General features: G+C 41.5%; 1 protein-coding gene across 1 annotated transcript in view; it reads left to right on the forward strand.

The window, feature by feature from the left end:
* Positions 1-23731, forward strand: part of cdh13 (cadherin 13, H-cadherin (heart)) — a 409102-nt gene that overhangs the window by 123281 nt on the left and 262090 nt on the right. The window contains exon 3 of the mRNA XM_085281498.1: positions 15084-15295. Coding sequence (XP_085137624.1) covers positions 15084-15295 — 212 coding nt within the window. The remainder of the gene's footprint in view (positions 1-15083; positions 15296-23731) is intronic.

Raw genomic sequence — 23731 nt, forward strand, 5'->3', positions numbered from 1 at the left:
TTGTGACCCACAGCTGCAGGTTCCTTTGGGATACATTTGGCCCTAACTCACAGCACTGAGTCACAGTGAATCTGGATATGGCGACACACTGATGCTTTGTTAAATGTGTTGATATTTGAGTCTCATCTGGCAAACACAACATGTGACAGTGCCATAACTGAGCTGTAAGTGCCAAAAACCCAGGCTAGGCCAACATTTGTCTGTTATCTGGGAAATATTGTCTGAATTGTCACGTTACCATGCTGGTCACATGACCTCTGGTACCTGGATACATGACAGGGTAGCTAGGTTTGAAGAGAAGCGAAACGTGTGCCAGCTTTGGGACTGAAAGATGAACTGTTCTGTATTAAGGACTGAATCGTATTTATAATAACTAAAGGTGGCAACTCAGGCGGTGATTTAGCTTTAATTATGGCTGAGAAGACCTCTGTGTGTCCAAAACAGTGTGAGATTAGTATTAGGTTCGGTTTAGTGACTCGACTGACTGGTTGCAGAGTGTGTGTGTGTGTGTGTGTGTGTGTGTGTGTGTGTGTGTGTTTGTGTGTGTGTGTGTGTTTGTGTTAACATTGCCTGGAGGCATTGTTCTGGCATTCATGGCCCAGCAGAATAGAGAATCTGCAACTCAACCAGAGAGGCGGCCCTCATTATCTCATCCTAATTACTGTCTACCTCACTGTTCTCTCACTCACTGTCTCATCTCTCCTTTGTATCGATTTGACAGATTTACAGTAGTAAAGGTAAGCAAGCAGGAGCATCAGTGCCCATCAGTGCAGCAGATTAAATCAGTACAGAGTTGCACGCTTCTGCCTGTTGACTGCAATAACAAGAAATCCCACAGATTAGTAGGGGTGGGGGAAAAAATCGATACTGTGTAGTATCGTGATATTTTGTTTGCTAATAATGTATCGATACAGGGACAGCAGAAATCGATATTTTGTTACAAAAAGGTTTTTGTGCTCTGACTTCAGAGCATGTTGATCCTTTTTCTGAGCAACAATCCTGACATTCCTTCACTGTCCAAATGTGTTTAACTTTTTTTTGGCAGCAATAAACATGACAGTTTACTTATTTTAATTTAAGACATGTTTTATTTTAATTAAGTTTAAAACTTTTTTTATTTAATGTAAAACTATATTTTGTTTTAATTTACTTTCAAATTCTTCAGTTGCTGAAGGGGCTGCATAGTTTCCATAAATTGCATAGTGCAGAATAGCTGTAATTGTACCAGATGGTTGCATTCAGTTAAGTTGGACTAGACTGTAATACAAACCGTTCAGTTTGTCAACAATAAAACTGAAATGAGAGAAAGACTGAGTGTGAGACTTTGATTTTAGATAAAATTAATATTAATAAAGTTTACCTTTATGGACAGAATCTGAATATCGCAAAATATTTTTAAAAATTGCGATAATATCGTATCGTGGGATGTATGGTGATTCTACAGATTAGTGTAACAAACCAAACATCAAATTAAGACCAGTCCAGCTGTTGTATTTAGCAGAAACCCCTTTCATGTACATGCTGAAAGATAACGATTCAGATTCAAATGAGACTGCTGCGGCTCCAGAGAGCTTCAGCGCCGCACAGTTTGCAGGATGACTTTAACTCGACTGCTAAGCTCTCAATGACTGATCTATTTTGTAAGTGCCAGCTTATCATAATCAGCTTTTGCACATTTCTGAGCTGGTGATTCAACATCTCCGAACCTCAAGTAAACAATTGTAGGAACGTCAGCCCCGCACAGTGTAACTTCTCTACTGTTTTGACAGTGTTTGTTGTAGCTTAAAATAAAAAGTAAGAGACTCACAATAGGCCTATTTTTCTGTGGGCATATGCTGACAGTGACATTTCAGAGCCCTGTTATTTGTAAGAACACTCACGGGGCACATCATGTTATAATTAGCTATCTGTTTTCCACTAGCTGGAATGAATTTCACCGTATGAGAGAGAAAAGCTCAAGAAATCAGTGAATGTCAAACACGACTAATAAGACACCGTGTCTCTGAAATAAGCAGATAAACAAACCACTTTTCTGCTTTCAACAATGGATACGTGCGTATTACATTTAAATGATTTAAAATGAAGGCTTTTCATTTTTTAAACCAGACACTCTTAAGAACCACCTGTCTGACAGCTTCATTGGCACGACTGTCCATCTAATGTCACCATTGAATTCAAATGGCTAAACTTTCTTCTATAAGTTAAATGTTTCCATTGTTTTCATTTTTTCTCATTGTGGCTTTTAGCTTATCAATATCATGCATTCGATATCTCGAATATTAGAAAAGATTTACAATACAGAAAAGTCCTGTTTCTGATAAGTTCCATTTTTGCGTGTAAAATCTGGCTGCAACTCTTTTACTATGATTCGATGCATCAGTGCTGCATGCATGGAGGCAATCATCTGGTTGCACTGCAGAGGTGTTGAAGCCCAGGTAGATTTAATAGCTGCCTTCAGCTGGTCTGCATTGTTGGGTTGAAATGCTTCTCATGTCCATCTTGACAATACGACGTCGATTCTCTGTGAGGTTCACGCCAGCTGAGTTGGTTTGCCAATCAAGCACAGTCATCGCATGGTCACAAAACCATGAAAGCACAAAGTGTATGACTGTGATGACTTTGAACTTGATAAAACACAGAGGACCAACCAACACCACAGACTGTCAAACCTTCACACAAACACTTTGGATTTATGTGATTTCCAGATGAAATCGCAAATTTTCTGTTAATTGAAACAGCAGCCTGCTTCTCTTCCTAATTAGCCCTTTGGGAAGAAACTGTTTTTGAGTCTGCAGGCTGAACATGTTGAAACCAGGGTGGGAGCTGTCCTTGATGATGTTTGCTGCTCTGCTGAGGCAGCGGAGGAATAAATGTCCATCAGGGAGGGGAGAGGGCAGCCGATGATCTTTTGTGCTGTCTTGACTACACTCTGAAGCCTCGCTCTATCTGCCTTGGTGCAGCTGCCATACCATACCGTGATGCAGTATGTCAGCAGGCTCTCAATGGACGAGCAGTAGAAGGTCAGCAGCAGGTTGGAGTTCAGCTGAGGACCCTCAGGAAGTGCAGCCGCTGTTTGGCCTTCTTGACGACCGCTGAGATGTTGTCTGTCCAGGAGATGTCAGCAGAGATGAGGACGCCAAGGAACCGGAAGGTGTGGACTAGGGCTGCACGATTTTGCATAAAATGAGAATCACGATTTTTTTGGCTTAGAATTGAGATCACGATTCTCTCACGATTTTCTTTTCCAGTATAAATATTTATTGCACTTATTAACTGCACATCAACTTCGTAACAGTTGAGACTGAACATAAAAACAATAAATAAACATAAAAACAACAAATGTCTCACGTTTCTCCACCGTTGCTCGACACTGCGTGTATAGAGCAGGTAGTGCAACAATAGAAAAATAGTTGCAGGACGGCACTGTGTAGCGTTTGTCTGGGGTGTTGATCATTTTCCTAAATCCCTCGTTTTGCACAGTGTTGATGGAGCCATATCTTTGGTCAGGTGATAAGTGATAGCCTCCGTAATGTCTTTGTGCCTGCGGGAGTTCGACGGGTAAAGGGAAGCGCTGTATGGGGTTGAACGTCTGGTGTCCTGGTGCAGCCACAACAACCTGGTGCTGAATGCCCAGAAGACAGTGGAGATTATTGTGGACTTCAGGAAGCACACAGCCCCACTCCCCCCCATCATCCTGTCTGACACCCCCATCACCTCTGTGGACTCATTCCGCTTCCTGGGTACCACCATCACCCAGGACCTGAAGTGGGAGCCCACCATCACCTCCGTCATCAAGAAAGCCCAGCAGAGGATGTACTTCCTGAGGCAGCTGAAGAAATTCAACCTGCCAACACGGACGATGATGCAGTTCTACACTGCAATCATCGAGTCCATCCTCACCTCCTCCATCACCGTGTGGTACGCTGGAGCCACTATCAGGGACAAACAGAGACTGCAGCGTGTTGTGCGCTCTGCTGAGAAGGTGATTGGCTGCAGACTCCCATCTCTGCAGGACCTGTACACCTCCAGGACATTGCGGCGTGCAGCTCGGATCTCAGCTGACCCTTCTCACCCTGGACACAGTCTGTTTGACCTGCTCCCCTCAGGCAGGAGGCTCCGGTCCATTCGCACCAGAACCTCTCGCCATAAGAACAGTTTCTTCCCCTCTGCTGTTGGACACATGAACAATAACCGTATGACTGTCCCCGCCACTAACACATGACCCTACGCTGTGTCACTGCATCATTCCATGTTTGGCACTGATCACCACCTGCACTCATGTATATATCTTTCTACGTAGCACTCTTAATTCTTATTCTCATGTATATATCTCATGTATATCTCATGCACATATCTTTCTACGTAGCACTTTTAATTCTTATCCCTACTTTTATTTTTTCATGTCTATTTAAGTGCTATTTATGACACTATGTTTGCACTGAAGCACCGCAGCAATTTCCTAATGTTGTAAACCTGCTCAACATTTGGCAATAAACCCCTTTCTGATTCTGATTCTGATTCTGATGAGGTTCCTGTTATTAATGTTTGGGTGGTTGACGGGGACGGATTTTCTCCTGTCACTTTCTTGGCCTTTACAGCTTCGTCATATTGCACTTTATGGTGACGTCTGAGGTGGTTATACAGATTTGTAGTGTTACCTTGCGGTGCTGCTACTATGGCAAAACACAGCTTGCAAATGATATTTTTTTGACTCTCATCGTCTTCTTTGAAGGCAAAAAACTTCCACACGGAGGAATGAGAACCTTTTCTTGGAAGTAATTTTACAGTGGGGTTGTCATTCTCACCGCCATCAGGAAACGTTTCCTCTGCCCTCATTGTGTTTTCTCCCCTCGGGCAGTTTCACGTGCTCTCCGTTGTTTTTTCCCTGCCAGATGGCTTCTGTATCACGTGGTATAAGGCTCCGCCCTTGTCATTTGTTGAGCAGGAAGCGTGAGCGCTTGTTTTCATGCAGATTACGTCCCGGATCAAAATGCGGTACAATCGTCATCCTTTTTTTTTCTTTTTTTTAAATCGTTGTCATTTGGAAATGAGATCGCACATAAGTATGAATCGAGATCACGATTTTCTAACGATTAATCGTGCAGCCCTAGTGTGGACCCTCTCCACACACTCCCTGTTGATGTAAAGGAGGGCTAAGTCAGTGCTGTGTCTCCTGAAGTCGACAATGACCTCTTTGGTTTTCTTAGTGTTCAGTGTCAGGTTGTTCTCTGAACACCAGGCTGCCTCTCTGTAGTCTTCCTCGTCTCCCTTTGAGATGAGTCCGATTACCGTGGTGTCATCAGCAAACTTGATGATGAGATTGTTGTTGTGGGTCGAACTGCAGTCGTGGGTGTAGAGAGAATACAGGAGGGGGCTCAGCACACAGCCGTGTGGGTGGAGGAGAGATGAGGGCGGAGTCTTATAGTCTGGGGCCGGTTTGTAAGAAAGTCCTTTATCCATGATGAACACAGTGACACAGTGAGATAAGAAGTATTTATACTGTCTGAATAGTAACTTACTCAAACTCAAATACTGGATTTCCACCTCGCGCATTTCACTTTATATGTAATGAATTTGGAATATATAAAACAATCAAACATTTTAACAATATTCAAATTTTTTGATATACACTAGGATGTTATCAGTGACAGAAACATTTATATTTTGTCAGCAGGGCTGTGCGATATGACCAAAATCATCCTGATATAAGACATCTATCGTCCGATAACCATATAAATCACAAAAATTTAACATTTTCTGTAAAGTCTGTGAATCTCGGGCAGCTCGACTTGTGTGAAGTGTTTCCAGCTGGGCGTCGTGTAGCTGGAGTCGAGTGTTTTAACCGATGCATGAAACGATACATTTTTAGACATAAGTTGTAACGGCGCCGTTTTCTTTGTGAGTATTTATTACACGGCGTGCTGCGGGGAAAAGCCTGTTCTAACGTTGGAGTCTACGGTTTATTTTTTAGCACCTGGCGGCTCTTTTATACTTCTCATCCGTAAATAATCGGCTCTTTCACGTGATTCAGTTTATTTTGAAAAGTCTCAACAGGATCTTGAGCTTTATTGTGAAAGGTTTATGTGGAACATAAACAAGCGGACACGCGATGGTTTTTCCGTTGTTGTTGCTAACGACAACGCATAAAAACAGGGCTTGTCTGTCCGTAGTGTGGTTATATATAAGAGAAAGAGAACTTTAAGAAATTAATATAGTCACTACAGTGACCATCACAACCATGAAAAATATTGTCGTAAACAGTTTATTTTGCGACACCACGAAACAAACGATAGCGTGAAATGAAACAATAGATGTTTTTATATCGTTATCCGGTATATATCGTTATATCGAACAGCCCTATTTGATCAGATTTATGAGTGGTCAAGCAACCTGGGAAACATGTACAGATATTTCCCACTCAGACCTGAGTGACCTGTTTGTAAACAGCAGAATTCATTATTTCCTATTTGAAAATAAGATTTTGTAGAAAATAAAATATCCAGTCTTCATAAGTGACTTGTGTGGAATGGAAATGTGTGGTACCCGACCACGATAAACTCATTCTCATGGGGTTGCAGCAGTGGGTGGATCCACATACTTCATTTGACGTGGAGTTTTACACCGGACGCCCACTGACCCAGCCCTCCCAGGGATTTGTGTCTCCTCTCAGTGTTGAGGCAGGGATCTTTAGCTTGTTAAGACAATATATTAACCACTACAGTCTGTATGGAGCCATTTTTTATTTTACATAAAATTACATTTCTGTCATTGCATATCTGTTCAGTCTCTTTGCTCTCTACTTTTATTTGGGAACAGTTAAAAATACAATTTGCTGTCATTAGCCTTCGATGGGGAAACCTTTTCTCTCCAGGGTTCAGTCTCTCAACTTTACAAGCAAACTTTGTTGTTCCTAATTAGTCTGACTGTTATACTGACAAGTTGCTGCAGCTATTTTGATTACCATTACGGTGTGAATACAGGTGTAATTAATAACTTCCATTATGGCCAGGGCCTCGGTTCATGCCATTCTGTTTAGTAGGGCACACCAAACTATGATTATTTTAATCAATTATACCTTTGTTTAGACTGCTGCGCTATATCAAAGTGGATATTGTGTTTTCTTCCTCTTCTAATACTTCTTCTGCTAATTCATGCTCGCTGCCACTTTAATCCCGAGCTCTCTCCTCCTCTAGATGTCAAGATCAAAGATCTGACTTCGCTTTGATATGTAGTCTCACCTTTTGATTTTTATTGGCTGGTGACTTTTTGACTGTGAAGGCCGGTCAAAATAACTTTGATAAAACACGTATACAAGGATAAGATGAAGCCCTGCACCAGTTAGATTAAATAAACAACCAGAACACAACAGGAGCCGGTACTTATTGCAGTTTTTGTTCTCTGGCTTTGATCAAGTCTTTTTGTGTCTGAAAACACTCGTATACAAAAATACATGTTGCTAAGGTATCCAAGGCAACATAACATTAAGTGTAGCACAGATGTGTCGAGATGATAGAAACATCTAACCAGGTAGTTAGCATGCTTGACTGACCTTTAACAGTCCACATGGGAACTCTTTGATGCTGCTTGAGATCAGAAAGTAGCTGTAGTTTAATTGGCTTTAGTCACCAGCACAGTGGACAGGGCCACACATCAAAGTATGATCAAGGGCCCTGGAACACTGTGCATAAAAGCTAGTATGCACAGACCATGCTTACACTGACAAATGAGAGTGATACAGTCGTCTGATAGAATACAGTGGTTTGAGTAAAAGGACACACACTCTCTGGTTTGCAAAAAACACACATTTCTCTCACACTTGATGATTAGAAACTGCATGTGACATGACTGGATAGTTGGAGTGGCAGTAAAGGTTGAGGTGGGGGGTCTTAATCGTCGGCTAAAGCCAAGGTGAAAGCTGCTGCTGTCAGGACCCCCTAGCTAGCTAAATCCCTGCAAACTGTTATCTTGCTAGATGAAAAGCTAACGTCTTGTTACTATTGAGTCCTAGTGATGGGCCTTACACAATGCGCAGCGATAGGAAACTCTGGGGTAAAATGCAATTCAGGGCGTAAATACATTTTCAAAAGCAGCTCCCTCTCTCTAATGCGGGGTGATTATTTGAGAATAGCGTTCTCCAGAGGCCTTTTATGAGGCTGAGCATAGTCGCTCTGGTTAGACACGGCAGCTATCAGCTTAAACACACCCGTGCTGCCACCTTTGAGATTAGCCCTCAGATTCCCATCTCTTCCATCATGCAGACTTGACATTTAGTTACAAGATAGAAAATTGTCTTCACAACACCTCAAAGGAAAACTTTAGTACCTGACAGGGGAGGGGGGAGATCTCAATTATGTGGCTGAGTCAATGAAAATATAATGCGGGATGCCAAAATAATCCAGCATGAGTTTCTGCCTAGCACCGTTGAAAGACATGAAAATGAAGACATCAGTGTGGATGGTCCTTTTAAAATATCCTAAGCTAACTGGCATGATTGAATATGAGGTGTCTGCTTAGTTATTGAAAAATATCTCGCTTAATGGCAGAAGTAAATTAGAATGGAAACATGTTAAATCCTTGCACAATGCAAAAGAAATTAAAAAAGCCAGAATAAGTTCAACAAATAGTTTGATGTAATGCCAACAAGTTCTAACATTAGCCTCCGTACTGCACATCTCATCCTGCTTTTCTTCCAGTTTGCTATAAAAAGAAAATAGAAAACAATTAAAACCAAGTTTTTTCCACCTCCCCCTGCAACAATGAACCAGTTTGAATTGATGTTAATGGATTTCACATCATGTTGCAAACCAAAAATATTAATGCACTGATAGTTTTTTGTTTCTTCTTTACTTAGCTAGATACTAGAGTTGACTTCCTTGGTAAGTGCATTTTTTACATCATAAACCCAGTTCAATTTCATTTATACAAATCACAACAACAGTCGCCTCAAGGTGCTTTATATTGGAAGGTAGACCCTACAATAATAGAGAAAACCCAACAATCATATGACCCCCTATGAGCAGCACTTTGGCGACAGTGGGAAGGAAAAACTCCCTTTTAACAGGAAGAAACCTTCGAAAGAACCAGGCTCAGGGAGGGGCGGGGCCATCTGCTGTGATTGGTTGGGGGGAGATAAGGATGAAGACATGCTGTGGAAGAGAGACAGAGATTAATAACAGGTATGATTCAGTGCAGAGAGGTCTGTTAACACGTAGGGAGGGTAGAAGAAACACCCAGTGCATCATGGGAATCCCCCAGCAGCCTACACCTATTGCAATAAATGAGAACGTGGACGTTTTGGTGAACACTAATCGGACAGGCAATCAAGCCTAGAGTAACCCTGGTCTGTGATGAGTGGGTTTCTGGAACATTTGTTACTCCAAAGGAAAGTTTAGCCTGAAAGGAACTTGAATGTCAAACTTGAGGAAAAAGTCAAACCCCCATGACACCCTGCTTTTCCTCTCGAATCCTCAGTGAGGGATTTTGGTGACCCTAATCCATGTTGTGCACAGTTATTCAACCCTGAGCCAGAAAGAAAGTGGGGGTGTGGGTGCTGAGAGGGGTAAGTTGCGTTCTGTCATTGTTGCCTGACTTCAAAGCTGCCAGCTCACCATGCTCTCTTCTGAAATCCTCCCAAAACCTGACAACATTAGAATACCATCAAACACTCTCTGGCTGCCTTTGAAATGCCACTGACACTGTTTGGCGCTGCAATTTGCGGGCTCTAACGAGCGCGCCCATGTTATTGAAATAAATCTGAGGCTTGTAATGGGAATGGAAATGAACACATCTTTCATGCTTTGGATTAGAAGTGAGAGTTGAATATTGAGACAGAGCCTTGTTTCCCTCGAGAGTCAGTTGTTGACTTTGTAGCTCTCCGTAGTTGTCCATTGTAGCCTTGCCGTTTCTGGCATTTTCTTTTCCCATTCCCTTTTCTCTCCTTCTTCTCTCTACGTTCATCCGTCACTCTGCTACTCTCGTCTTCTTTCCTTCGTCCAGAGGGCAGAAAACGATTCTTTCCAAATGAAAGACTATAAAATGTCTGCAAGAAAAGGTAAAAGCAACCAGACTACACAGCCACAAAGGTTAAGTGTACTAATTGAGAGCTTTGATAGACTCAGTCTATTGATTTTAAAGTCACACAGGAACTTGTCTCTGTCCACTTGGTCATGGTGTGATGGAAAATAGCCGTACAGTAGAATGTAGGTAGATGAATACACAATGTAGTCTTCCAGCAAATTATTTGAATTACATTGAATTTCATGATATGGTGAAAACATGAACAATTAGAGACCATCTGAGGATGACACACACACACCTGCACACAGACACACACACACACAGACACACACACACGGGATGAAAACAATACGAGCCTTGCTGTTGCGGCGGGTAATAAAAGTTTGAGCGCTTTCATCAGTGGAACAATACGTGTTAATTACAGCAGTGGGTTGCCATTGTACTTGAATTGAACAGCAGCCTTTCCCCTACTGCGGGCTAATCTGTATGCATTAGAACGATCACTTAGACTAAATGCAGTGAGACTCGTGTGTCGCAGTCAACACATCATTTCTAAAATTAAGGGGTAGATGCTGTTTCCAAGAAACTTAAGTGCCTGCATTTAGTCGAGTGTTTATCATATGACAACAATGCAACGTAACCTTGTATAAAATGAAGACGTAGGTCAAGGTCAAGGTCAGATTTATTTATATAGCACATTTCCAACAGCCGATGCTGCACAAAGTGCTTAACAATAAAATTAAAAACTACAGTGTAATACAATAATAACAATAGAAACAATAAAATAGAAGAATTGAAACAATACTAACTAATTCAGATAAATCCAAAATGCTTGGGTCATAATGTGTTAAAAGCCAGAGCATAAAAATGTGTCTTTAGTAAAGATTTAAATTGCTCAAGAGTTTGAGCAGATCTAATATTAACGGGGAGACTATTCCAGAGTCTGGGACCTGCCACAGAGAAGGATCTATCACCACGAGATTTGAGGTTAGTCCGTGGAATGGACAACAATAGTTTTGAACTAGATCTCGTGGGTTTTCCTGGAGCATAGGCAGAGAGGAGCTCTGACAAGTAGGGGGGGGCTCGGGCGTTGAGTGACTTAAAAACAAAAAGTAAGAGTTTAAATTGGATCCTGTAGGGGACAGGGAGCCAGTGTAAAGAGGCTAAAATTGGGGTTATATGCTCTCTCCGTTTGGTACCAGTTAGCAGGCGAGCAGCAGCATTTTGAACCATCTGAAGGCGATGGATGGTGGCATGATCTAGGCCATAATACAATGAATTGCAGTAGTCCAATCTGCAAGTAAGAAAAAGGTGGATGATACGCTCGAAGACGTCAGCCGGAAGGTATGGCTTTATCCTGGCTAGCTGTCTTAGCTGAAAAAAACAGGACTGAACTACTGCACTCACCTGCTTATTCAATTTAAAAGAACCATCAATGTAAACTCCGAGGTTTTTTACATGTGTTTTACAATACGAGGAGAGGGTACCCAACGTGCTGTCGATATGATTGAAATTGCCAAAAATGACAACCTCAGTTTTGTTTTCGTTTAGCTGTAAAAAATTTAATGATAACCACTGTTTAACGTCGTCAAGGCAGCGTAATAAGAGCTGCGGTTGATCTGATCCTGATTTTAAAGGTAGATAAATCTGTAGATCATCCGCAAAGCAATGAAATGAAATGCTGTACCGCGAGAAGATGGAGCCCAATGGCAGCAAATAGAGTGCGAAGAGGGCGGGACCCAAAATAGAGCCTTGAGGAACGCCGTATTTAAGAGGAGCTAATTTGGAATTGTGGGGGCCCATATTGACATAAAAGAACCTTTCTGTCAAGTAGGAGCGAAACCACTGAAGGGCAGATCCTTTTAGGCCAGCATGCGATTCTAGCCGTGATAACAGGATGTCGTGGTCAACCGTGTCAAAAGCTGCTGACAAGTCCAACAGTAAAAGGGCAGCAGGGCTGCCAGAATCCATAGTTAAGAGAATATCGTTAAAAATCCTTAAAAGTGCTGTCTCAGTGCTATGTAGTGATTTAAAACCAGATTGAAATTTTTCAGAGATCATATTAGAATCGAGGTGTGCCTGCAACTGTAGATAGACCACTTTCTCCAAAACTTTAGATAGAAAAGGAAGCTTTGAGATAGGCCTGTAATTAGACAGAACAGTTGGGTCCAGGTTTTGTTTTTTAAGAAGAGGCTGAACTACAGCTTGTTTGAAGCATAGTGGGACGCAGCCTGTAGTAAGGGACGTATTAATCAATTTCAGAATAAAAGGGCCAACAATATTAAAAGTGTTTTTGAGCAGACTCGGGGGAAGAGAATCAGAGGGGCAGTGTGATGATCTTAGGCCATTAACTATCGCGTAGAGGGAATATTTTAGTAGTACTGTAAAGTTCTTACACTCTTATTACAGAACCATCATTTTAGCTATATGGTTATATCAATGCATCAAAAAAAAGCCTGAAAACAGATGAGTTCTGTTAAAATAATGAAAAATAATAATTTAAATAAAGAGTCCAGTCCTGCTTGCTTTAGCAGTATCTGTATCGCGTGGTTGGCTCTGTGACCGTAGGACTCTTGGACCAGTTCTGTGGGTACCAAACCAAAAAAGCACCAACCAGATTCATTTGTTTTGAAGAAGTCTGTGAGCTGGCCTTTACTGTTGTGGCCTGAGAGACTGCACGCTGATTTTTCTTTTTCTTTCCTGCTGAAAAATTGTTGTCCATTGCACTTAATGTAACAGCTCAGTGCTGCTGTGCCGTCTGGTTCCATTGCTTCCTGCAAGACTTTAATTTGCTGTTGCAGAGAATGGTGGGTTTGCACTTACAACACAATTCCTCTCCAGCATGGTGCTAGAAAATAAAGCAGTGAATGTCAGTAAGAATCTGAAATTAGCAGCAGTCATGAATGCTTCTTTTCTGGTGAATCCCTGTCTTTTAAAATAATATATGCTGTATCCAGTAAATTACAGTTTAAATACCCTCACTGCTTATTCAATTAAAAAAAAGAAATACTCGACCTAGTTAGAGGTTGTAGGAGACTGTGTTTCATTTAATACATTGTAATGGGTAAAGACTGATGACACATATTTGGAAAGACACAGTTTTGACCCAAATTTACCAATTTATCAACCAACAAAGAACAAAAAACCACAATTAATGTTAATTAATGCTAATGAATTTTGTGAAGTGAGGTAGTGAATGATACCACTGAAACACTCATCCATCCAGCAGTTAGATGATGGTTTCAATGATAGGCAGAAGCTGTTAAATGGTTTGAATTGTAAATCAATGTGGCTGAAGCCAATCGAACGAACAGTCTGGTGCTGGGTGGATGAAGAGCGAGAACAGAGGCTGGCAGACGAATTATACCACACTGCACAGTAGCTTTGCCTGCACCGAAACCTAACACGCACCTCTCTGCGACAGTCGCAGCCCGCACAGGTATGCCGGCAACACGCATAGGTTATGTCAAAGGGTCTGCATAGATTCCAGCTTGAAAAAGCATTCAATTAAATGCTTCAGAGAGACTGGCCAGGTGCTCCCAGTTGAATTGATCAGTTCCACCAACCAGAAACCTTCGAGGCAGCACAGAGGAACAGACGGGGTCAACACGCAGCGCAAAGAAAAGTAGCGCTGTAAAACAAAAGTTTGCTTCGTTGACTTATTCATGGTCTCTATGGAATAAACAAGAGACTGGCAGTCTGACATATTTAATCACTGTTGTTGCACATAAACTGGTTTAGACAGCATTTAACATACAGACAGAGAAAGTTGAATATTAGGTTTAACTTTACAGAGAAAGCTTGTAGCCTCTGCACCAAAGCTGAGCTTTATCTTCAAAGTTGCTTTGAGAAACACGATGAATACGGTCTCATCTGAAGCCGTTTCTTCCTCAGAGCGATGGCCTCTGAGTCCCCATTGTGAGGGGAACGCACAGCAGTGAGGCTTTTGGGTGTTTTGTGAAAGATTTCCTTCATGAATAACTACAGAGTTCCTTATATGAGTTAAGATAAGCAGTGGATTGAATCACGTAGGACGCTGCCTGTCGGCATCCCAGAGAAGTCTTTTTAAGTCTTCTTCATGTACATTTATCTTTGTTTTAATTATGAATTAACTGGCTTTTGCAGACAACGTGTGAGTCCAGAACCACGTGACTTGATTAATAATGCTAACCGTACAGAATATTCGGAATCACATGATTCCAGTTCAACTCCAGTCCTGATATCAAACAGAATTTATTTTAAAGGAGATGATGAGACTTAAATAAGGTACCATGTTTGCTTCCATCGTAAACTAACCTCTGTTCAGTCATGTGCCAAATGCTTTCCTAACAAACAACAGCATCCACACATGCAGACTTCCTGCCCCTCTTCCCTCACTTATCCTCCCTAACAGTGGGATTCATTACAGGAGGCTGAGGTAAAGAGAAGGTGAAGGATGAGGGAGGTGAGGATTGTCAGGGGTGATGGTGGGGGAGTACATGGGGATCATGTTGCAACACCTAGGAGAGTGTGTGAGAGAGATAAAGCGAGGATGAACATGATCAGAGGGGATAAAGCTCGGTCGAGTCCTCGGCAGTAACTCCCTCAGTCAGAGAAGGCAAGCCCACATGTGCACGCAGAGGTGACACTTCTCTTCTGTCTCGTGTCTTTTGTTTCTCAGCCCTGCAACTACGTGCCACCGTATTCTCTTTAATAAAACAAAGCGTACCACGAAAGCAAGTCAGAAACATTAATAAGCCGGCAACGCGTAGCACGCGGTGAGTCATAAATATTGCAGCTGGCTCGTATGAAAAGAGATCAGTGAGTTTATTGTAGCCTAGCTGACAGAGCCTTGCAGAACATCCCACTCTTTCTTCGGGGTAACTGTTTATCTTCAGGGCATATGTTTATATCTGAGAAATGCAATTGTTTTTTGTGCATTGTTTGACGGCTCCTTGAGCTCTGCACAGTGAGGGTATACCTCAGTGACTCGGAGTTTCATGGGGATTTTTCTTCTTATTTATGATGTTTGCAATTTGTTTGGATTGATGCAAAAATACATACGGCTCTCTGTGTGCTCCTTCCAGTTGAGTTTGATGACTGTGCGGGGAATGAGGACGTGACGTTTGGTGTGTCGGATCCCGGCTTCCACGTGGACGGGGATCTGAATCTGGTTCCTCTGCGAGATCTTCCGCACAGCGAGCCGGTCCTCTTCATCCGCGGCCTCAGCGCACGTGCAGATGACCTAGCGCAGGTGGACATCATAGGAACACGTGGTCGGTCAGCAGAGACACTCGGGGTGAGTAGAACTGGTGTGTTTGTATGTTCTATATCAGCTGTCATATCTGAAAGGGTTATTTTTGATTAAACTTGGAAAATGTTACTGAAAAGTAGCGAAAGCAGGCACTGTGATCAAATATCAAAGCTCCTGGGAAAATAAGGAGATTAACAAGCTGTTCCTTAACCCTCTCCAGGCAGGCGTTGCCGATTTGCAACAGTTAAACACTAACAACCTGATCACCCCACATAAATATTTTTTTACTCAGAAGTACCACTGCAGGACTTGGTTGTGCATTAGCAACGAAAAGTTTAATTTGAGCCTGAACATGTCTATTCTCTTTCTTGTCAACCATTAAAGGTGACTGATTCACTTCCATGTATTTATAGTAGCCAGGAGCTGGTTGGCTTATTTTCCACATAGACACTGGGAACAGAAATAAACAATTATCTTTCAGCACCAGTAAAGCTCGTAATTATCACATCATAAGTATATCTGGTTCTTTAGCAGTTGAGTTGTTAAGTACACAACTGCGATATCTCAACAACTTATATGTTTATTAAGTGGGTGTTGATGATGTGACATTTCTATGAAAAGCTTCCAATGGTCTGGCTGATTTCACGACGCACTCAGACGCGTCAAACCAGTGTTTGAAAAACTGTTGTGCAGTAAATTCTTCTGTTTCTTATTAATGTCAATATTTTTCCCTTGGTCCAGATAATCCAGCCCTGGGTAACATAAAACCTCTGCTAGTATTGTTGTCAGTGCCGTGCACTTGTCATGAGCCTTTATGCTTTGTCCCAAGTGCTGAATACTGAAATGACTGACATGTTAGCAGCCTCCAAATGCCATGTAAATACAAATATGAAGGTAAATAGTTTGCGGTGTGACAAACAAAGCAGTTACTGGATGTCGACTCAGTCTGACTATATTTTGTGTGGAAACTCGATTATTAGCAGGAACTGCATTGTGGTGTTGGATGAGCTTGTGTAATATAATCATGTCGGGCTCTATGGAATAAACAAATGGTTGACCGGTGACCCTTTGGAATTACTAGTGGGTGGATTTTGTTAACCTTGGGCAAATCTATGCAAGCTCTTTTACCTTTTGCAAGGTTTTTGCTGTGAGTTAAGATAAGTAGCTTCTGGCTCTTGCAATAAATTATGCTCGTGCAATACTTTTATTAATGAGACAGTTAATGACCATAACAGAATCAACCTGGGAAAGCAGCAGACGTTCATTGTGTTACAATGCAAAACCTCAGTTTGTCACTATGAACACATTTTAGGAAAAACAAAAATGACAAAACAAGACTGAGACTGTCTTGTTTTTATTTTGAAATTCTTTGTGCTGAGGTCAAAGTCAGCTCGAGCTGCTGATGTTCCACTTTGAGGTGTCACACTGTTATTCAGAGACATGACAGGGATCTAAACCCAGGCATTCACACATTAGTGACCTTAATTGCAAAAGTAAAAAACATTAAAAATTCATCTTCATTCATCATGAATTTGAATCACTTGTAAATGTGAGGCCTCCTCATGCAACCTTAATTATCAACGATTAGCATAATTGCAACCACACCAAAGACATCACGCATCGTCGTTGAGGAAAACACCCACATCCTTATTCTGTTTAAAGCGAATGCATGCTACTTTTAGTAAGTACAAAGTGGAGTCTATCCCAGCTGTCTTAGGGTGAGAGGCAGAGTACACCCTGGACAGGTCGTCAGTCGGTTGCAGTTCTGACACATAGACACAGACAACCATTCACACCTGTGAGCAATTTAGAGTTTCCAATTAACCTAACCCCACTAACTGCATGTCTTTGGACTGTGGGAGGCAAGAACATGCAAACTCCACACAGAAAGACCCCGGCCTGAGGGTGGAATTGAACACTGGACCTTCCTGCCGTGAAGCAAGCTAACCACTGTGCTGCCCTGTGCAACCAGAATATAAAAAATATGTAACAAATCCGCTCTGAAAAGGACTAGAACCGATATTTTTAGTTTTTACACATGCTCCACACGCGTTCTGAGTCAGTTTGTTTAAGCTTTCATGAATATGCATGCGTGCATACATCTCTGTTCATGTTCTTCAATCATTATTTGTGCACAAGGTCACATCAAAATAGAGTGGAATGAAAACACTCTGCAAGGCAAAGCAAACAGCTGCGGTTTTGCACCAACTTTCAGTGCAAAGAATTCCACTGGCCAGTTTCCGTTATTGGAATTTGGCCTGTAAGCCTGCACCCCTACGCCGAGCTTGGTTTCTCTGCAAATGTGTCCCTTTGTTTGTGTAATCTAGAGAAATTTGTTTTTGCTGAGAGCAAATTGACTGCCTTACAAAACTCTCTGCACCTGAATACACACTATTGTCCCTCATTCATATTTCTGCATAGACCCCAATTCTCCCCCCACCTTTGGCCAAATATGCAAAGTTGATTAGGGAAACTTTCCACAGACTGCAGGTATAGTTGGTGTTTCGCAGCCTTTCCAGAGATCATCTGTCTTTCTCCTGCAGTGCTCAGAGTCCTGCTGTTACCATTTCTCCAGCACTGGCTTAATGAATATCCCCATCCCGTTTGGAATGATGTGGCTCTCATTTGTTTGTGTCCGCTGCCGTCGTTTATTTGGTTAGGTAGTCCACAGGTGTTACTTTGGCAAGGCATTGTGGGAGTAAGTTAATTAATCCTTGGCAAGTTATTTGTGGAAAGTGACGTTCCTGGTGACTAATACAGTATGGCTGTGTGGTTCTGTGTGAGTGAATGTGCTCTTCAGTTTCTGGATCTCTTTTAAATTATTGTTTCAGACAACAATAGTTGCGTTCTTCGTCCAAATACATCAAATAATGTGGATTTTTTTAAAACTATAACTATTATTCATTACTCTATTATCCATGATTGTGATAACATCCTTGATGTAGCATCTCAATATGCTGCAGCCACATGCCAGTTTACACGTTATTGGTCGTGGTGTAGTTTATCTGCGACTGTGCATGATGGCACAGGTCATAAGGAACGTCTGCATGCTTGTAGAGTTGCGAGATGGATTGCAGGTCGGCTAAAATCTCGATCTTTTCGCTGCTTCTAAGGTGCGTTGTATAGACACTTCAGTTTGGCTGGAATGGGATCAAATAACAATTTGCAAAGTCCTCAGGCTTTATTCATCTCACACACCAACACCATCGCAGCTGTTTGGCTGAATAGGAGTTAACACAGTTTCTTGCACAGTACTGATGATCACGAGTGTTTGCAAGCTGGTCAAGCAGAGTGACATTACTTTGAGCTTGTCGTGTCTTTTTTCATCAGGATTCAACATTCAGAACTGTACAGAAATACACTTTATTAAGCGACTGAGCTGCAGACTTGCATATGTGGTCACAGGGAGATGTTTAGACCACATACACTGATGAAGGTTTAAAAGAGCTTAACCTGCCTTTCTGATACAAGGGCAACTTAATCAGAAGCGGCAATCTTTGTACCCGAGACCCAAAGCAAGTGAACACATCACCCACTTCAAGAGCCTCTCCAGCAAGAGTAATGACATGGGCTGATCTATAAGCCAAGATATTCTGAGGCTATGTCTACTTGATTGATAAGGCTCTGTAAGTGCAGCTATTCTGCATTTAGACCTCCTATAAGCAGAGTCAGAAGGGGACTGCAGTGATGCAATGACTGAGCTAATCATCTAGTTTTCTGTTATATGAAAGACATTAGGAGACAAGACAGCCTCGACTGACAGTCTGGATCTCACATGTGGACATGGCATTTTGCATGTTGTCGTGGCTTTGCAGAATGTTCTTCGGTGGGGAGCCATCCGCTTTCCACATAGATTCCCAGTGTACCCTGTCAAAGATGGCTGTAAAACGACTGCAAGGAAGCTCCAGCTGGTACAAATTTTACCAGAGCCAACATATCCCTCACTCTAAGATTCAAGCCTTCAGGAGTCGTCAGTAAATGTCCGTGAAAGGCTGAAAAATGTCCACACGAGAGGCACTCCAATGAAACTCGCAGGAACAGCATTTCACCGTTTGCATCTACACCATGCAGTCATCACAGGGATGTCATGGTAATTTGGGGCTTTCCATTATTTCTTTGAACTGTACTTTTTGCAGGGTGGATTGATTGTACAGCGTATATTTTAGTGACTTTAAAAATACAAGAACTTGATGCACAAGTTTAAAATTAATTTGGATTTCCTCTAATCCACATAGAGTCAAAAGTGTACTTACACTCCCACTAATACTTGGTTAAATGTCCCATAGCAAACTGAACCTCGACCAGACGCTTTGGTAGCCATCAACAAGCTTCTGGCTGAATATTTGTTTCCTCTTCTTGGCAGAATTAGTAGAGTTCATTTATATTTCTTTCTTGGCATATACCCTGCTTTAAGCATAGTTCTCAGATTTTCAGAGCAAATCTAAAATGATTTCAAACTTGTGCACACAATTCTTATATTTTAAAGTAATTAAAGATGCATGATGTACAATCTTTCCCCCATGAAAAAGGAAACACACAACAAAAACATTATAAGGCAAAATGTATGATATTCATGCCCATGATGTGTGGCCTCCTATCACCACTGTAGGCAGGTGTAGGTGGCAAAATGTGTTTTTAGACATCAATAGTACCGGATACTGCTAACACACTAGTTTCGCAACTGTTCAACCTAGATTTCTAAAACTTTACATGTTTGATCAGGATGAAGATCAAATCTGAACAGCAGATATGTTTGTTTAGGACTCGACTGTGACAAAATCTCACAGTAAACTGTGACAGATGTCACACCTGTTAGCGCTGTCATCCTGAGGCATATAGCCTCAGGCTAAATGCTAGCTAATGCTAGCATTTAGCATGCTAGCATTAGCGTTTGTCTCACAGGACGTCTTTAGCTAAATACAAACTCTGAGAGTAAAGAAAGTGTAATTTTTAGAGCCTGGGGTCACGGTGGTCTCAAGTCGAAAAGATCTTTGTAAAGACTGCAAAAGTGTAATTTCACCAAACAACACATTTTTAAGAGGAATTTAAACAAATGATATAGTGCATTATAACAGTTTTATGCTTTTGTTCACTTTTCTTTCATGTTTGCTGTGTTACGCCTCAGTCTAGGGGTACAGGAATGCAACATACGTTTGAAAAGACTGCCCCGCCCTGGTCCCCAAAACCATACACAGAGGGAAACCAATTCCTTGGTGAATCGTGTTTTATTATCTACACTGCAAAAATGAACCTCCAGGGTGAACAAAGGCCAAAATAACAAACAAAACAAGCTAAGTCAGGAGGAGGTGCTATCTAAAACCCTATGTGAAATCAAACATCAAACAAAAGACAAGTGCTACACCTAACTCCCTAACTGAAATAAACAGGAGAAAACAGTGCAAGGAAAAACAATACGGCAGCTCACCCCTTCTGTTGCAGTGCTATTTACAATGTGCTATTTACAATGAAAGCTAATATACACACTATATACAAAACTCAGAAAAGCCGCAAAAATCACAGGCACAAAAGTCTCAGGTTTTGGAGGCCAGGGTCAGGTCTGCTGCTGCTGTCAGTGGCTACACCGGGACAACTGCTGGTGAGGGATTTGAAGAAGATCACATGGCCAGGGGACCAATCAGCAGCCGTCAGCTCATCCACCCCGGGACCTGCAAAGACTTAAAGGCACAGACAACAACAGCCACCAAAACAGATTATGGACAGGGCCATAACAGCTGTAAAATTCTATTAAATAGTAATAAGGAAGTTTGGTGTCTTCAGTTAAGTCCTTTATCTTTTCCTGGAAATAGATACTTTACTTTACTTAAAATAAACACAGAAATAAAAGTTAACTATTAATTGCAGGCATAGTTACAAAGTTCATGGAATCAGCAGTGGGTAGAGAGGAACAAAGATTAAAAAACGTGGCAGAGGAAGGCGTCTCTGGTGAGATAGAGTGGTTAAAAGCTCTCATTATTTCAGTATCAATTAATCTGCTGAAGCTCCTCAAGCTCTGGGACTGGTATCATCAGAAAATCTATTGTTCCTTTCTCTGTCCATATCCTGTAGTCCCCCCACACTCCCCACCCGGTGCTTCCACCCTGTCTCAAGTGTCCCATCAAACACATGTTCTGAGCGGCAGCAGCTTCTAAAGAATCTGTAACTAAGTCATGGCATATTTAAAAGCTTGTTTCAATGAGCCGGCGGTTTGAATTGTGAAACGACTGTTGACGACATTGTGCACTTGGATGCCGAGCCGTTCTTAAATCGTCCTCGTGGTAGTCGAGCTGCCTTGATGCCTCTTTCCCGGTTTTCAATTACTGCACCAAAGAAGGTGTCTTTTTGTCCATTTCCGTTCTGAAATCTCTTTGTTATGCTCCTGTTGAAGTTGGATTCTGTATTTTGTTTCCTGTCTAAAGCAGAGCGGAAGCATTCTTAGGTGAATTTATTGGCATAACAAATGCCGTAGTGGCAGAAAATATTGGCTGGTGATAATTGATAAGTGCTAGGAGCGAAGGTGTAGAGAATCGTTTTTTAATTCCTCAGTGCGGCCGCTGGCTCGGTGTAGCGCAGACCCAGAGGGGAAGAAATAACTGATGAATGATTCCTATTATGAGCGAAACTTCTGAATTCAATGACTAATTTATTCCGCTCTTTTTTGCAGCAGATCAATATGTGAATTAATGGAAGAATGCATTTCAATTTAACAAATGCACGTTCCGAGATATGGACTATTTTTTATGTGTATTATTCCTGGGTGTTTTCATAATGCTGAGCAGAACAACAGTTATGTGGACCATTTTCTTGCCTTCAGGGGGCATAAACAGGCACCATTCAAATGTAACAACTGATAACAGGCAAAATAATCCGAGTCCAAAAGCCTATTTATTTTGCCTTTGTTATGTTTCATCCATTTTTCGTGCACTGAATGAAATGTAATACTGCATCCTGTGCAAAATCCTCATCAGGCAATGGCAAATAGATTTTCTCTAAGCAAGCTTCCAGTGTTCAGTTAGGCTTTCTGGGAACGACTGTGATGTGACATCCTGCAACCGCAGCACAACGGCTCACATTATACAACACGAATAATCTTCTCTCTCTGTTTCCGTCCCACTCACGCTCTCTCCAGCTCGTTCAGTAGCTGTCATTTGTTAATTCTGTTTACTGCCTTTGTCTGTTTTCTGTCTCTTTTTGCATTAGTTCCTCTTCACCCTCCATCTCCGCTGAAGTGCTTTAATATGTCTGCTAACTTACAGATTTTTTGTTTTGTTAGCTTGCATACGTAGGAGTGAATGCTGAAGAGGAAAACCTAACGTAGCATTCATTTACAAAAACAGCAAGACGGTCTCTCGTGTTCACATTTTTGAAAACCTGCTGCCTAATGGTGTTTTGATTATCATAATTAAGCAAGCTAACTATGAAGCACACAATTTTTCAACTGGTGATCATTTTTCAGATAAACAAACCATTGAATCATTTTCAAGGCCACCCGTGAGGTTTATCTTCCAATTTAGTCCAGCTCCTCTTCCATCACGACGGTAGTAATTCATTATTCATTAAAGGAAAGCAAGAAAGACTGGAAATGAAAGAAAATAACACAGATATGTTGCATTGCTTTCGTCTCAAGCTATCAAAGGTTTTGAAAACACCTGAGAATGTTTTGTTTGAATTAATTTGTAATGTCTCTCACAGGAGTAAGACTAATTAGGTGTATATTTAAAACAATCTTGTGCCTGGAGCTGTCTTTGGATGGCCCGTCTCCAATTAGAGATACAGCAGTTATAAAGGTCAGGGATATAAGCAGGTGATTGTACAAAATTTGGAATAAATTCTAAAGTTAGGTGACAGCTGAAGCATAGTAGCTAAAATTGGATCAAGAAAATGTCCATAGGTCTCTTAGAAAAAAGTCAACGGTGTTTTTCTCTCGTGATTGGCTGCGATGAGAGAAACGTCTGCCTTTGATAAAGTCCAGCAAAACATGGATCACCACACTGACGACTTCTTCAGCTCAGAAAAGATTAACAAAGACATTTTTTTAGCAAAAAGTTTAAAGAAAGGACACTAGTATAAAACTGTAATCAACAGCTATTATTTTTTCTTGCTGTATAAAGAAAAATATAGAAAATTAGACATTTTTCTACATTGAGACGAGTTTATAAAGTCCAAGCATGCTGATTAGTAACTTGATCTGACATGCTCGGGCCATCAAGGGAAGCTAAAGTGAGCTAGTCAAAGTGAATCTATGAACACTCAGCCGCAGGAAACGACACCAGGTGCTAATCCTGTCAGAACTGGAAGATTAGGGCTACAATTTGCACAGACTCATTAAAAATTCAGAACAGAGCACTAGAAAATGTTTCCTGACCAGATGAGTCTTGGCTTCTGTTCCAACATTCACGGATTCATCGTGCCTGGTGTCAACACTTCAGGCTGGGGTGGTGCTAAGGCTGCGGGGAATATCACCAGAAGCAAAATCACTAAAAT

Source organism: Mchenga conophoros, linkage group LG7 (assembly GCF_057382185.1).
Source record: "Mchenga conophoros isolate Kocher_MC1m ecotype Shallow Benthic linkage group LG7, M_conophoros_male_GT1.1, whole genome shotgun sequence".
Taxonomy (NCBI): Eukaryota; Metazoa; Chordata; class Actinopteri; order Cichliformes; family Cichlidae; genus Mchenga; species Mchenga conophoros.